This window comes from Oryctolagus cuniculus, chromosome 13, assembly GCF_964237555.1.
Source record: "Oryctolagus cuniculus chromosome 13, mOryCun1.1, whole genome shotgun sequence".
NCBI classification, from domain to species: Eukaryota; Metazoa; Chordata; class Mammalia; order Lagomorpha; family Leporidae; genus Oryctolagus; species Oryctolagus cuniculus.
The window spans coordinates 13,894,905-13,909,066 of record NC_091444.1 but is presented as its reverse complement, the minus strand read 5'-3'; the positions used below and the strand labels follow the sequence as shown (position 1 = coordinate 13,909,066).

The 14,162-nt window shown below is 36.9% G+C and overlaps 1 protein-coding gene across 12 annotated transcripts in view; it reads left to right on the top strand.

Annotated features, from left to right (window-relative positions):
- DENND1B (DENN domain containing 1B) overlaps positions 1 to 14,162 on the top strand; it is a 342,830-nt gene that overhangs the window by 181,006 nt on the left and 147,662 nt on the right. For all 12 annotated transcript variants that reach the window (XM_070055063.1, XM_070055064.1, XM_070055062.1 and 9 more), the window contains 2 exons: positions 5,578 to 5,678; positions 11,231 to 11,276. In XM_070055063.1, coding sequence (XP_069911164.1) covers positions 5,578 to 5,678; positions 11,231 to 11,276 — 147 coding nt within the window. The remainder of the gene's footprint in view (positions 1 to 5,577; positions 5,679 to 11,230; positions 11,277 to 14,162) is intronic.

Below are 14,162 nucleotides of genomic sequence, written 5' to 3'. Positions count from 1 at the left end.
TTTAAGTTTATAAGTTTGGTTTCTCATAAGTCATTTTAAAGCATTTAGATTCTTCTTACTTGATTTGTAAATTGATCTAATTTCTTTGTAGTATTTTACACCACAGACCCAAATTCTAAAATATGGATTTATTTTCCTGTATATGCATAGTTTAAGTGTTCCAGGTGGCCGGCACCGCAGCCCACTAGGCTAATCCTCCACCTGTGGCGCCGGCACCCCAGGTTCTAGTCCCAGTCAGGGCGCTGGATTCTGTCCCGGTGGCCCCTTTTCCAGTCCAGCTCTCTGCTGTGTCTTGGGAGTGCAATGGAGGATGGCCCAAGTGCTTGGTCCTGCACCCGCATGGGAAACCAGGAGGAGCACCTGGCTCCTGGCTTCGGATCAGCGTGGTGCGCCGGCTGCAGCGTGCCGGCTGCAGCGGCCACTGGGAGGGTGAACCAATGGCAAAGGAAGACCTTTCTCTCTGTCTCTCTCTCTCACTGTCCACTCTGCCTGTCCAAAAAAAAAAGAAGAAGAAGAAGAAGAAGAAGTGTTCCAGGTAAATAATGCTGTGGCAGCACTCTACTAAGTGGTATGGAATGTGTCATCCAGAAAACAAATTAGAAGTCTTCTTCATGTCCCAGGAGCCTTTCAGTCTGTGAGCCAGCTCTGTCTGACCTGATTTGCTGCCTCCCTCCAGTCTAAGCTTGCTGGGCTTCCTCTTTGTGCTGTGAGGATGGCAAGCAGGGTTCTACCTCAGGACCTTTGCATGCCTTTTCCCATTTGCCTCAAGTACTCTTCTCCCCAAATGCACAACAGTTTTCTCTCGTTTGAGGTGGGTCTTGGTTCAGATGCACCACATCAGTTTTTCTGTAATCCTCTCTAAAACAGCCCCTCTATCATTCTGTGTCCTCTTGCTCTGCTTCAGAGTTCTTCAGTGACATACGAGACAGCTTGCTTCGCAAATGCTTGGGATGAGAAGTGTTTCAGATTTGGGATGTTTTGGATTGAGGATATTAACATATGCCCAATGAAATATCTTGGGTTTGGGAGCCAAGTCTAATAAACATGAAATTGACTTACATTTCAAATGTACACATAGGCTGGGGTAATTTCCTACAGTGTTTTTAGTGTACCTGCTTTTTGGCTGTGATCTGTCATGTGAAATCAGATGTGAGATTTTTTGCTTGTGGTATCATGTTGGCACTAAAAGCATTTTGGGCTTTGGAGTGCTTCAGGTTTTTGATTCTCAGATGAGGAATGCTCATTCTGTTTCTTGTTCACTTTTCCTACTAACATGGAAACTCCATGAAAATGGGAACTTTGCCCTGTTGACTGCTCTGTCCCTGTTACCCAATTTTGCGGTTAAGCAGATTTTTATATTTCCAGTTGTACAGTCAACTAATATGCTTTATAGCACTTAAAGGTGATCTTTAGGTATATTTTGAAGGTATATCTGAAGTATTGTTCAGTTGAAATATTCCACTAGCCACCTGGGTGGAAAAAAAAAACTGTACTATAGAACATCAAAAGCTAGAATTGAATCTAAGAATGAAGAATCTAAGAATCTAAGAATAAAGAGTGTTGGGAGTGGGTGTTTGACCTAGTGGTGGGGATACTGCATTCCGTGTCAGAGTACCTGTGTTTGAATCCTGGCTCTGACTCAAGGAGCTGGGTCTGTGCACCTATGTATGGGATCTCGATTGTATTCCTAACTCTTGGCTTTGGCCTGGCCAAGCTGAAATAAGTGAAAATAAATTTAAAAAAGCAAAAGATTGAAGAGTGTTTGATCTGTGGAAAACAATGTGTACAGATCATGTAGCTTAAACTTCTTATTTTAAAGGTTAGGAAACCGAGACCTGGTTATAACAGCAGATGTGCCAGAGATTCCAGCTTTTTAGTGGCAGAGCCCTAAGTTTATGTCTGTGATGTACTAAATTGTTAACAGTCTTATACAATTTCAGTATAAATGTGTTTAGTTGCCTACTAGCTTTTTCTTTATTGTGTGTGTATATATATATATATATATATATATTGACAGGCAGAGTGGACAGTGAGAGAGAGACAGAGAGACAGAGAGAAAGGTCTTCCTTTTGCTGTTGGTTCACCCTCCAATGGCCGCCATGGCTGGCCCGCTGTGGCCAGCGCACGGCGCTGATCCGAAGCCAGGAGCCAGGTGCCTCTCCTCGTCTCCCATGGGGTGCAGGGCCCAAGGACTTGGGCCATCCTCCACTGCACTCCCTGGCCATAGCAAAGAGCTGGCCTGGAAGAGGGGCAACCGGGACAGAATCCGGTGCCCCGACCGGGACTAGAACCCGGTGTGCCGGTGCCGCAGGCGGAGGATTAGCCTATTGAGCTGCGGCACTGGCCTCTTTATTGTATATTACTTTACTTGCAACTTTTTTATCTTTGCTGCAAAGTATATGCTATAACAGTATTTCCTCAGTTTATATAATGAAATGCCCCTGGGTGGTTGTAGGGAATCTTCTTTGGTTTTCTTCTACCCTCTTTGGAAATATCCACTCAGATATCTCCCAGTTAAGAAGCAATTACTGACAAAAGCAAATTCATTATAGTTCCAGCTAAACCTGACAGTTTTATTTTTGTTTAACAATTTTTATTTTATTTTATTTGAGAGAGAGAGAAAGTGACTTTTCCCCTGCTGATTACTCCCCAAATGCCTGCAGCAGCTAGGGCTAGGCCAGGCTGAAGCCAGAGCTCCATCCTGGTCTCCCAGTTGGGTGCAGAGACTCAGGTACTTGCGCCATCATGTACTTACTTCCATTAGCAAGAGGCTGGATTGAAAGTGGAGGAGCCAGGACTGAAACCAGGCACTCTGAGATGTGGGCATCCTAAGTGCTGATGTAAGTGCTGTACCAAACAGCCAGCCCTATAGTTTAAAAATTCAGTCTGATCGCTTAAGCACAGATGGGGATCATCTGGCCCATGGGGCCATATAAGTCCCACAGAATCATCGGGTGTGGCTCTGCAGGGCAACCACAGGCAGGACTTCAAAACATCTATAGCAGGCTAGCTTTTAAGCTGCTAATTCTATATGGCCTGTGCATAATATAAATACCCACATGGCCCTTGGCAGAATAAAGGCTCCCCACCCCGACACCTATTCCTCATATATAAAAAGTTTTGTAGCGCTTCCTTCTTGTTTGGAAGGCAGAGTTATATATAGAGGGAGAGACAGAAAGGAGAGAGAGAGAGAGAGAGAGAGAGAGAGAGAGAGAGAATATCTTCCATCAGCTGGTTGACTCCTCAAATGACTGCAACCACCTAGGTTAGGCAGGCTGAAGCCAGGAGCCAGGAGCTTCTTCTAGGTCTCCCACCTGTGTGCAGGGACCCAAGCACTTGGGCCAAATTCTGCTGCTTTCCCAGCACACCAGCAGGGAGCTGGTTCAGAATGGAACAGCTGGAACTGGAGCCAGCACCCATATGGGATGCCTGAGTCACAGGTGGAGGCTTAACCTGCTGCCCCACAATGCCAGCCCCCTGCTAGTGCATCTTGACCAGTAGGGATGACCTGCTGTGAAGTCCTGGACATGGCAGAAGTTTATGAATCTGCTGTCATGACAGAACCTATCCTCAAAGTAGCAGTCGTATTCCTAAGATGATGTGCCTTGTTAGCAAATAATTTTATGTAAAGTTGACTGTGAAGGGGTAGGGAAAGTACCTGCATAGCATTTAGTGGAGTGCTCTGCACTAAGGCTGCCTGGTGAAGAAAGGCACCCTTTCAGTAATTCCTAATCTGAGACTGTTTTTTCACTTGCTACATTGTTATTATTTCTCTGTAATAAAAAAAAAAAACTTGGCTTTTTTTAAAATAAAGCGTTTTCAATGAGCTAATTTAAAACTCATCTTGTGCAGAGAATTGAATAATGAGCTGTCTTTCAAAGCTTTGTAAACTCTTTCAGTCCATCAGATTACACTGAAGGGGTGGAAAGAGTTAACACAGCTTTAAAGATGACTAATTTACAGCCAGGGAATACCAGAAAGCTCATGGAGAATTTGACACAGTGAGTTAGATCAACCCTATTTTCATTTCCCTGTAGTTCAGCTTTAAAACATAAGTAAGCCCATGGCCTGTAATTGTTAAATAGAAGTATTTTAATGCCTCCTAGTGGCATGTTGTATGCTCTAATTAAGAAATTTAAAAATGGTATTTATTAAAGGGATACTGTGGTAAGCCATTAAAATTTGATAAGTGCAAGGTACTAAACTCCTTTAGTGATACAATTCTCAATAGAATCCAAATACATTGTTTGCCATATAAGACTGATTAAAATCGTATCTGGGAAAAATATGACACATATGACAAATATGAGCATACTTGCAGTGAACATTTTTATGTTTTTGGTTTTGATTACATTATTTTATTTAATGGGATTGTTTTAGACTTAAAGTAGATAAATATTGCTATTAGTAAGAGTTGGATCATTTGTATGCATTCATTTAAATTAATCCTGGTCATCATGTGTTTGTTTCAGTTTCTTTGTATAATAATGTATAATAATAAAAGTAAAAATACTAGTTTATAGAAACTCTGGTTCATTTTTAGATAGTTTTTAAAATTCTAGTTTTCAAGCTGAATAAATGATTTAATAGGTAACATTCAAATAGACTGTAGCAAAACTAAAATGAAGAGAAACAATGCTTATTTAATTCATGCTTTACATGCTAAAATTTACTTTAGACCTACAGAAGTACAGTTTGTAATGGAAAAAAAGTTACATTATAAGAATTCTGATGAGGATCAGTAGGAGACAAGAAAAAAATGATAACTCTTTGTTAAGGATTAAAAAATGTTTAATTAACTGCTTGCCAAAACAAAACAATTAAAATGGCAATTACCTTTAAAATAGCAACAATGCAATTGCAGCTGTTGTGATAAAAAGCTAGGAAACAAAATGTTAATCTGGAATGCACAGTTTAAATATGAAATTATGATATACTTGGCTTCCTATAGCCCAGCTGTCAAGCTTGGGCAGTTTGCTGGTCAATAGTGACATTCTATGTGTCAGTGAACAGAGTCTCTTGATACCATAACCTGCAGTTCACACATTACTGAAGCTCCAACTGTCGAACATTCAAGTCCCCTGGTATTACTGCAGCTTCCAGACTCTCCTGACTGGCTCATGTTTCATTCTTTGGCAATTTGCCCTAATGATATCCCTCAGGAGCTTTCAGCCTCTCTTCCTTTCCATATTTAATCGTGTTATATTAATCTGAGTGATGCGAAAACTGTGCTGCACAAATTGTAATTTCCTGCAATATTTTCTAAGCTGCTCACCTATTTTTTCAGTTTTACTTTTATCTATGTTCTGAGGTTCACCCCTGAGCTCTGTATTTTCAGATAACTATTAGCTACCTGCATGTGATTTCCAAGAAGTTATTTTTGCTGTTTATATATTTGGGGGGGGGGCATGTCTCTCGGACAACAGTCTTTACATGTAGAATGGGACAAGACAAAATGATTTATGTCATTACATACATTATTTTATGATTATAATTCATCTTTGATAACTTGAACAATACCTTTGTTTTTGGAGGGAGGGCAGCTACTTATTGTTGTTATCCTTTTACAACTTTTAGTTAACTGCCTGTCTGCATGGATCCGCTGCTCTGCTGTACCCCATGTACTGGCAGCACATATACATCCCTGTGCTTCCTCCACACCTGCTCGACTACTGCTGGTAAGCTGGCTTCTGCCAGACTCCTTACAATCCAGATTCATTGTTAGAGGAACGCAAATACCTGAATTTGGTGTACATAAGGAAGAAATCACATATACTTGACATAGAGATTCATAACATTGAAGAATGCATTCATGAAGGACAGAGTAGTTCTTTGCAAATGGAGCAAACAGCATTTGTTTTTGGCAAACAGAGTTCTTAGATTCTGTTATTTTCTTCTGCAGTCATTAGGCAACTATAATTGCATGAATAGAGACAAGCATAATCTTAGTTTGTGGTTAGGAAAATTGTGTAGCACATAAGGTGTCAGAGAACCTAGCATCCAAGGTGTCAGCAGCCAAGGCTGTCCACGAGTCGGCTGGAAACCAGGCTTTTGTGACTTTTTCCTCAGGCACATTTTCCTTTAGCCCTCTCGTCAGCAGCGTTCTGAATTCCAATACTGGCGAAGGAGTTGCCTTCAGTACAACATTTCCCGAGTTTCTGGCTTAAGTCAAAGTCTCAGCCTTCAGTCACTACAGAAAGCGGCAGCGAAGGTACTGGGAGTGATTCTGAAGAGCGCCGTGGCAGTAGAGACGAGGCCGGGTGATCTCTGCCCATTGGAATCCATCAGGCCTCCAGAACCCTGCTAGCTCCCTTCCTCTGGAAGAGTCTGTGTAGTTACAGTGAAACTATACATGAATTTGACTTCTGAGAGGCAGCCTGGGGACCTTCCTCAGGCCTGGGGTTGAAATGGTATCTTCAGAGGTGTGGCCTGAGTCTTCAGTAGTTTGATGGGGTTTCCCTCTCCAAACCATGTATGTGCACACGTAGTCACTCAGAAGGAAATCACTTGGATCTTAATATATTTGGTTGTATTACAACTAATATTCTTTGAGAATATTTCAGTGTCCTTATTGCATGAGAGACAGATCATTTTAAACTATTTAAGGGTTAAAATGTCTTAAGTTTTTATATAGGTGTTTTCTATTAACTTTGTGTGACTAACCTGTTCAGAACAAGTGATTATAATGACAAGTGTATTTGGCCAAATAGCCTACTAATTGGCCTACTAATATTTTGTGGGTTTCCACAGCATGGTAATAGTATTGGTAATGCTGTGAAGTGAATACCCAGTTACTGCTGTTCTGTTCTTGGAAAACCAGAAAAGAGGAACCATTGTCAAACTATGAGAGTTCAGTTTAGTTCTATCATAAAGTTATATCTGTAAAGAGGCTGCTTTGTCATTCATTTAATAATTTTTCTTTTACCAACAAAATTGGTCAATGCCACAATGCTTTAGCATCTTTGAAGGCAAGGACTATGATTTATTCTTGTTAACATATGCAGATCTTTGCACATAGTGTTCAGTATTTGAAACTTATTTTTTAGACATTTTAATGAAAGTATTTGAAAATCTGTGAACATATGATGTTTTAAAATATAGATCAAGTTAATGGGTCAAGAACTAACAATTCTAATTATGAGGTTTAGGGTTATGTTTTCTCATTTATAATGTTAGTTCCATCTTAATGTGTCTGTTAAAACATTCTAACCTCTTCAGAGGTAACATACCTTTAAATTCAGTTCTCTGTAATGAATGACAGAGAACTAAAATATCATTTAGAAACTATTTTTATAACACAAGCAGTTGTGCACTAATTCTCTCCAGAGCTGTCTTTCTGATATTTTCTATCCCTTCTGTCAAATCCCTTCTTTTTTCTGTTGCTTCCACTGTAACGATGTTTGTTCCATATTTCAATCCCTGGAATTTCCCTTCTGATTTCTAACATCTGAAATAGCCTTTAGGATGAGTTCTAACAGCCTCCATGCCAGACAGTCTCTGGTCCAGAGAGGAGAGCAGTTTTACTTCGACAAGGAGTTAGTTGCCTGAAACTTCCTAAACCTTGATGTCACCGCGACTGCTGTCCCAGGAAATGGGCACTTTAAACTTTCTTTTTTAGAAATGGTCATCCAAGACACTGGCAATCATCCTCCATTTTTAGAAAAATTCATGAACTGAACTATTTCCTAGTGAAGATGGTCTGCTTCCCTTTGCAGCTGTGAATTTAGAGTCATACTGATCTGTATGCAAAAGGCAGAAAAATAATACAAATTGTCTCTTCAATCGCCTGGTCTTTGAGAAATTTTTAAATTCCAATTCAAAATAGCACCAAATAGCACCAGGAAGGTTTGAAAGCAATAGTTATACTTCTGCTAATTCTTCAAGTGACTGGAACTTTCCAAATTTGGAAGTAATACTAGTTCCACAAAGCGTTTCTGTTTTTGCCCCTGGTGGTTCTGGCATGGTAGAGTCTGGAGAGCCATGATGCCATCTTGTGACCGTGGGAGAATATCGCATCTTGGTCCACTGATGAAGCCTTGCTCTGTTGTTGGTCCATCCATCCATCCATCCATCCATCTAACATTTGATGAACATTTATTTGCTAAGCCTTTAATATGTAGTGTAATGAATAAGAGTTAGGGCTTGCCCTTGCAGCATTCACAGGGAAATACACACACAGATATACATGCTTACGTGCACACACAAAGCAAAGAGGATGCTGCAGCTCTATAAGCACTGTACAGAAGCATACAAAAGAACCACGGATGGGGAAGGCTTCTCAGTGGCAATGACGGCATCTATATTCTTCCCTTAATCAATCAAAATAAGAGTACTTAATGAGACATATCTATAATAATGCTGGGTACTCTTAACCTACTGAGGACATGGACACAGAGGTACTGTAACCAAAGGACCAGTAAAATTACAATCACTTATTATTTGTTCAGGGAATGGTTAAGTCATTCGTTTTATTTTAGCTATTTGTCTAACCCTTATTTCCATGTAATTCTAAGAGAATAGGTTTTAAAAAATGGAGAATTATATTCTTTAGATAGCCAAATAGACTGCTGCATTCATCTATGTTATGGGTGGTCTCTTTGTAAGAAGATAAAAAGAGACAGCTTTTGAGTAAAGATTAATTAATACCAAGAAGAAGCAGCAACAGTCATAGGTGTTCTGTAGACTATCTGGAAAATAACTTCATTGACAGAGAGATGTGGGGCAGTTTTGCACATGGATGATAAAACATTTGTGTTTCCAAGGATCTCTTCCTGACTTAGTAATACCCTACATCTAATTAGAAAATCTCAGCTAAGGTTGCAAAACTGCTTTTCATGAGATTCAGTTTATTTCTTATTAGGGGTGTACACAATCCAGTTATTGCGAGAAAGAAATAAGTACTGATTCAACTCCATATACTGTAAAACATTGTAATTGTTTTAGGCAATTATACTCTCGATTAATGTTTAAAGTTCAAACAGCTATACATTTTAAATTTTGTCAGAAATTAGTGTGTGAAAAATACATAGATAGGCCCAGGAATCTCATACAAAATTTCGGATTTCTTTATTAAATAAAGTTCTGGATCAGAGCTTTTCATTCAATTTTTTATTCTAACTTAATACTTTCTATAACCTTTTTATATTTCAGAAGATAAGTAGCTTTCATAAGATTATAAAGGCATTTTTCTAGATATGTTTCCCAGGATTTCAAAATGAATAATAGCAGTTAGGATTCTAATTTTACCAAACTCTAAGTTATATAATCTTAGTTATCAACCCAAATCTGTGTGATGGACTACAATAATTGTTATTTTATTACTTTGATTAAGAAACACACATCTGTTAAACTATGCTTTGATATTTGAGATATAGCTTTCTTTATTACAAACCTGTGGGGAGAATAACCTAATGTAGGGGCAGATTGGAAGTTTGAACATGGACTTCAATTGTGTTATTCTATTTTAGTTGTAGAGAATGCGTAATATATTTCAGATCTTCAAGGTTGCCTGTTTTGTCAAAGTTGTCCAAATCTTGTCATGGATCCAAAACTAGTTAGTGACTTACATTTTATGTATTCAGTGGAGTCCCAGAAGGAATTCCAGGGATGAGAACTTGAACTAGGGCAGTAACTGGCCTTCCTTTATTTAAGTACAAGTTGAACAGTCCACAGTTGTTCCTCCTGTTTCCTTTTGAAGGTTAGAAAATCTGTTAGGTCTTAAGGATATCAAGACCTATAAATAGTTCTCAACTTTCAGTAGAATGGAATATCCAGAATATCAAATCAATTCCAGATGGTCTTTTGCATAGAAATAAAAGAAATAGGAAGGAACAAAGCCACAAAAGACAAAGATAACTGGGAATCTAATACAGTTAGAGATAATAACCTAGAATGTACAGGTTAATAAAGAGTAAAAACAGAATTTTAACTGTTCTTTTGTGAATTCTGAATAAACAGTTTAGTGTTTAGTCATTTTAAAAGAAATTTGGAAGTGTTTGAGGTCACTTTCAGATCTATCGATCTTTTTGGGTGGTCATTGAGGTTTTATCTATTAACTGGTTCTCAATAGCAAAGTGAACACACAGAAGTTTGGGCAGCTCTGTTCTAATAATGACAGTGATGTTTAGAAAATTATGCAAATCCTTTCAAAAAGAGGATTATCTGTTTGCATTAATGGAAAAGGTTTGTTAATAGAGCATAACAGTGTCTATAAAATAATTGCCAAAAAGTCTTACTTTAAAATACCATTTATTCACATAACTTTACCACCTCTGTAGACATTTATCAATGCTCATATTTTACTGTTAGAAAATATTTTAGGAATGACATGAGAAGGTGAGTAATTTCCTTCTTGCATTTCATAAGAAATATTTCTGAAATTAATAGTGATTCTGATTTTCTATGTTAAAATTATTTACTATCCGTATTTTCTGTTGGTTAATAATATTCACCAAGGATTATATTTTATCTATATTGTTTGTTATTGTTCTGAAGCCCCGTCCCCAAATCTGACATGTTCCAAATATCATGTATTGAATTAATGCAAAATCTTTCTTATACTTTGAATGTTTTGTGTTTTATTAAAAATTTTATTTATAAAGATAAAAGTGAACCTGAATTTACAAAATTTAACTAAAAATAAGATACCTGAGGGGAAAGACAGCCCAGTGGGGAGGAACTTGTTTGTTTTTACACCTTTACAATGCCCACCACACAGTAAGTCTCAGCAAATGTTTGCTGGCTGGCTTGACTCACTGACCGACTCGGTAGATATTGGATGACATGCTAGGTATGATCAGTGAAGACTTATTAAGAGAGTCATAGAAATAATAATTTAGTTGAATAAAAAGATTCACAAAAAAATGTTAATAAATTTGATAATCTTTTAGGATATACCTGCTGTGAGGTACATTGGAAAGATTTAACTTGCACTATGACCTACACTGTGAAGTTCTTAAAAATTTGTTCTTAGGCATTAATAACTCTTGATTTAATTAGAAATGGGTTTGATTTATTTTTTATAGAAACTAATCTTAATTTAAACATATTAATGGCCTCTGAGATTAATGTAAGTTTTATATGTTGAATAAATTTTATTGTCTGTCATGCATTGTACTACTGGAATTGAGAATTTAATACATTTAATTTTTTTTAAACTTTTGGATTACTTACATTCTTGTTTGAGTTTTAATTAAATATATGAATCTATACATATGTATTTTTAATTTAGTGCACCAATGCCATACCTGATTGGAATACACTCCAGCCTCATAGAGGTGAGTATTTTTCAGATTTGTCATAGTACATAGTGATAAAATTAGCTCATAAAAATAATAGTTAAAACTGTTTTGTTTGAAAGAATATTAATTGAGTATTACCAAGCAATGGCTGACTTCATATTCAGAGTATACAGAAATGATCATTTATAAAAAGGTAACATTAAAATGGTCTCATTTAATTACTGTACTAAATTACCCTTTTCAGTGGTGTGAAACCCTAGAGAATAGGTTATATTTGGTGGAAGTCATGTGGTTAAATTTAAATTCTCAAAATCTTAGTTCTTCATAAACCAGTTTTTTTTTTTGTGGCAATTTGAGATCTTTTATCTCTCTTTCAGGCTTCTCAGAGGCTACTCAGAAAGTTCATTAAAAAGTGGAAATAAAGATACGTTTATTTTGGTACAAAAAATTTTAGAAATCCATTCACAGTTTTCTTCAAAACAGCATTTCCATGCATTTTTTGAAGACCTTGGTATTTTGAAAGTCAAAATTTACCATAGTTATGATTCATAAAGAGAAACACTTTAAAAACTTCATTATGCTCCAATTTATCAGTCTGCTTTTTCAAAAATGTGGTTAATATGCTAGTCATAAACCTTTTTTATGAGAATATAGTTTTTTTACAGTTTAGTTTCCAATCTTGATGAAGGATATAAAATTTAGTATTATTTTTCCATTCTCATCACATCATTCCAAAATGATTTTGTCACTCAAGTTATCCTTGTAGTGAAACATCCTGAGCTTTACGCATCTTCAACTAGAAATCAGTAAGATTTGTAGAGAGAATTTGTAAGATTAGCATCTAAAAAATCAAGCCAAAGACTTTCATGAAAACAAAAGACTTGGGTCCATGGAAAAACATAATTATGTTAGATGATTTCAGTTTTATTTTAATGAATTTCTCTGTTTGCCAGTTATACAGATTGCACTTTAACCCAGCTACTGATGAGCAAGCTAAATTAGTTAAGTTTTGTTTTCTTATTAGGTGCTGTCACTGTATCTACTACAAGTCCTTACTTTAGTCAAAGATTCTGATGATAGATTTTCAAACTCTTGAGTATCGTATTGTGAGAGAGTCATGTCCCTATAAAATGCATGGTTTGTGAAATTCTACCTGTGATCTAGAGTTGAATACTTTTTTCTTTTGCAGTATGCCTCAGGCAAGATTTTAAAATTTGTTTAATCATTAGTAAAGGATACATTTTAATGAATTTCTTTAGTAGGTTTAATTTGGCTTTACTACTGAAGTCTGGGTTGGGTAGCTTTTCCTAAGTACCATAGAAGGGGTGCGTGTTTTAAATATTCAATTACATTTACTGCATTTTTTTTGGACATATAAAGAAAACTAGTACTTTTTTAAAGGGCAAAGCTAAGAATTATTTATTCCTGAAATTATTGCCTTGGAGAAAAAGTAGGTTCTGACTTTAAATTGGCTCCTGTTATTAAATGAGAATATTTAGAATCATGATTAAATTTACTGACATCTGTACTTTTCCTGCTCTGGACTTATCCAAGTATCTTATTGGTAAGTTTTACTTGGTTTAGCAGGAGAAGGTGCACTAGAAACTTTAGGAACTCCTTTAAACCAGTTGGATAACTTTGAGGAGTTTTTTCTTCATCTATTCTAAGATGATGTACATCCTGCAGTTCCATTCTTATGTTGTCAGTAGTAGATTTTTTCACTTGAATTTGTATTGTGCCTTTTTATTTTATAAAAATCATCAAACTGTTTATTTTATCACAAGCAAGCAAAGTAGGATAAAAGATTGTAAATCAGGTCTTTTGATGGGTTTTGTCCCCGCCTCGTAGCTGATTGTCAAGTTTTTTTCTTCTCCAAAATTGTGCTTAGAAAACCCACTACCACCAGCCCCTTCGGGTTCTGCCTCCCTTGGAGCACCCTCCATGCCACTCTGACGGGAGGTCTGTGACTCTAATAAATCTTGCTTTTAAATCTAAAAAAAAAAGAAAGAAAATGTGGAAATAACTATTAACATATTTAATAAGTGAAACTGGGCTGACCAGTTTTCTTCATATTGTTTGGGAATTGCAACCACTTTTGTTTTTTCTTTTTGCTTTTATAGGAAGAATCAAAATATTCTTTTATCTCTCTTGGCTAAGACAGTTTCAGTAGATTTTAGTTGTTTGAAAATATGAAATTAATGTTCTTTGAAATCTTTCAGTTATTTTTATGTATATTTGAATAAAAATTGGCTAGAAATGTCTTTCTAAAATTTAAATTTGCTTCTATAAGAAAAGGTAAGATAATTTTGTTCTCCTTGAAAACTAGATTTTAGGGATGAATTCAAAACAGATTTGGTCATGTATGGAAATAGGAATAAATTAGTAGATGCTTTAAATGTAAGGGTTGTCTTATTTGTTTTAATAAATAAAGGACTCTAAATAAAATGTTGGAGCGATTTCAAAAAATAATATGATTGCAGCCACTGTGTCATTTCTTTCATTCTTTCCTCTTTTTTTTTTTTAAGATTTGTTTTATTTATTTGAAAGACAGAGTGATAGAGAGAGGGGTAGACACAGGGAGAGGTCTTCCATTCACTGATTCATTCCCCAAATGACCACAATGGCTGGAGCTGAGCCGATCTGAAGTCAGGAGCCAGGAGCTTCTTCCAGGTCTCCCATGGGGGTGCAGAGGCCCAAGGACTTGTACCATCTTCTGATGCTTTCCCAGGCCATAGTAGAGAACTGGATGGGAAGTGGAGCACCAGCACCTGAACTGACAACCATACAGCATATCAGCACTGCAGGCCGGGGCTTCAACCCACTGCACCACAGTGCTGATCCCCACTGTGTCATTTCTTTGCATTAGTATGCAATATTGTATATTTGTAGCTGCATTATATGGAAAGGATGGAGAAGGTGTGA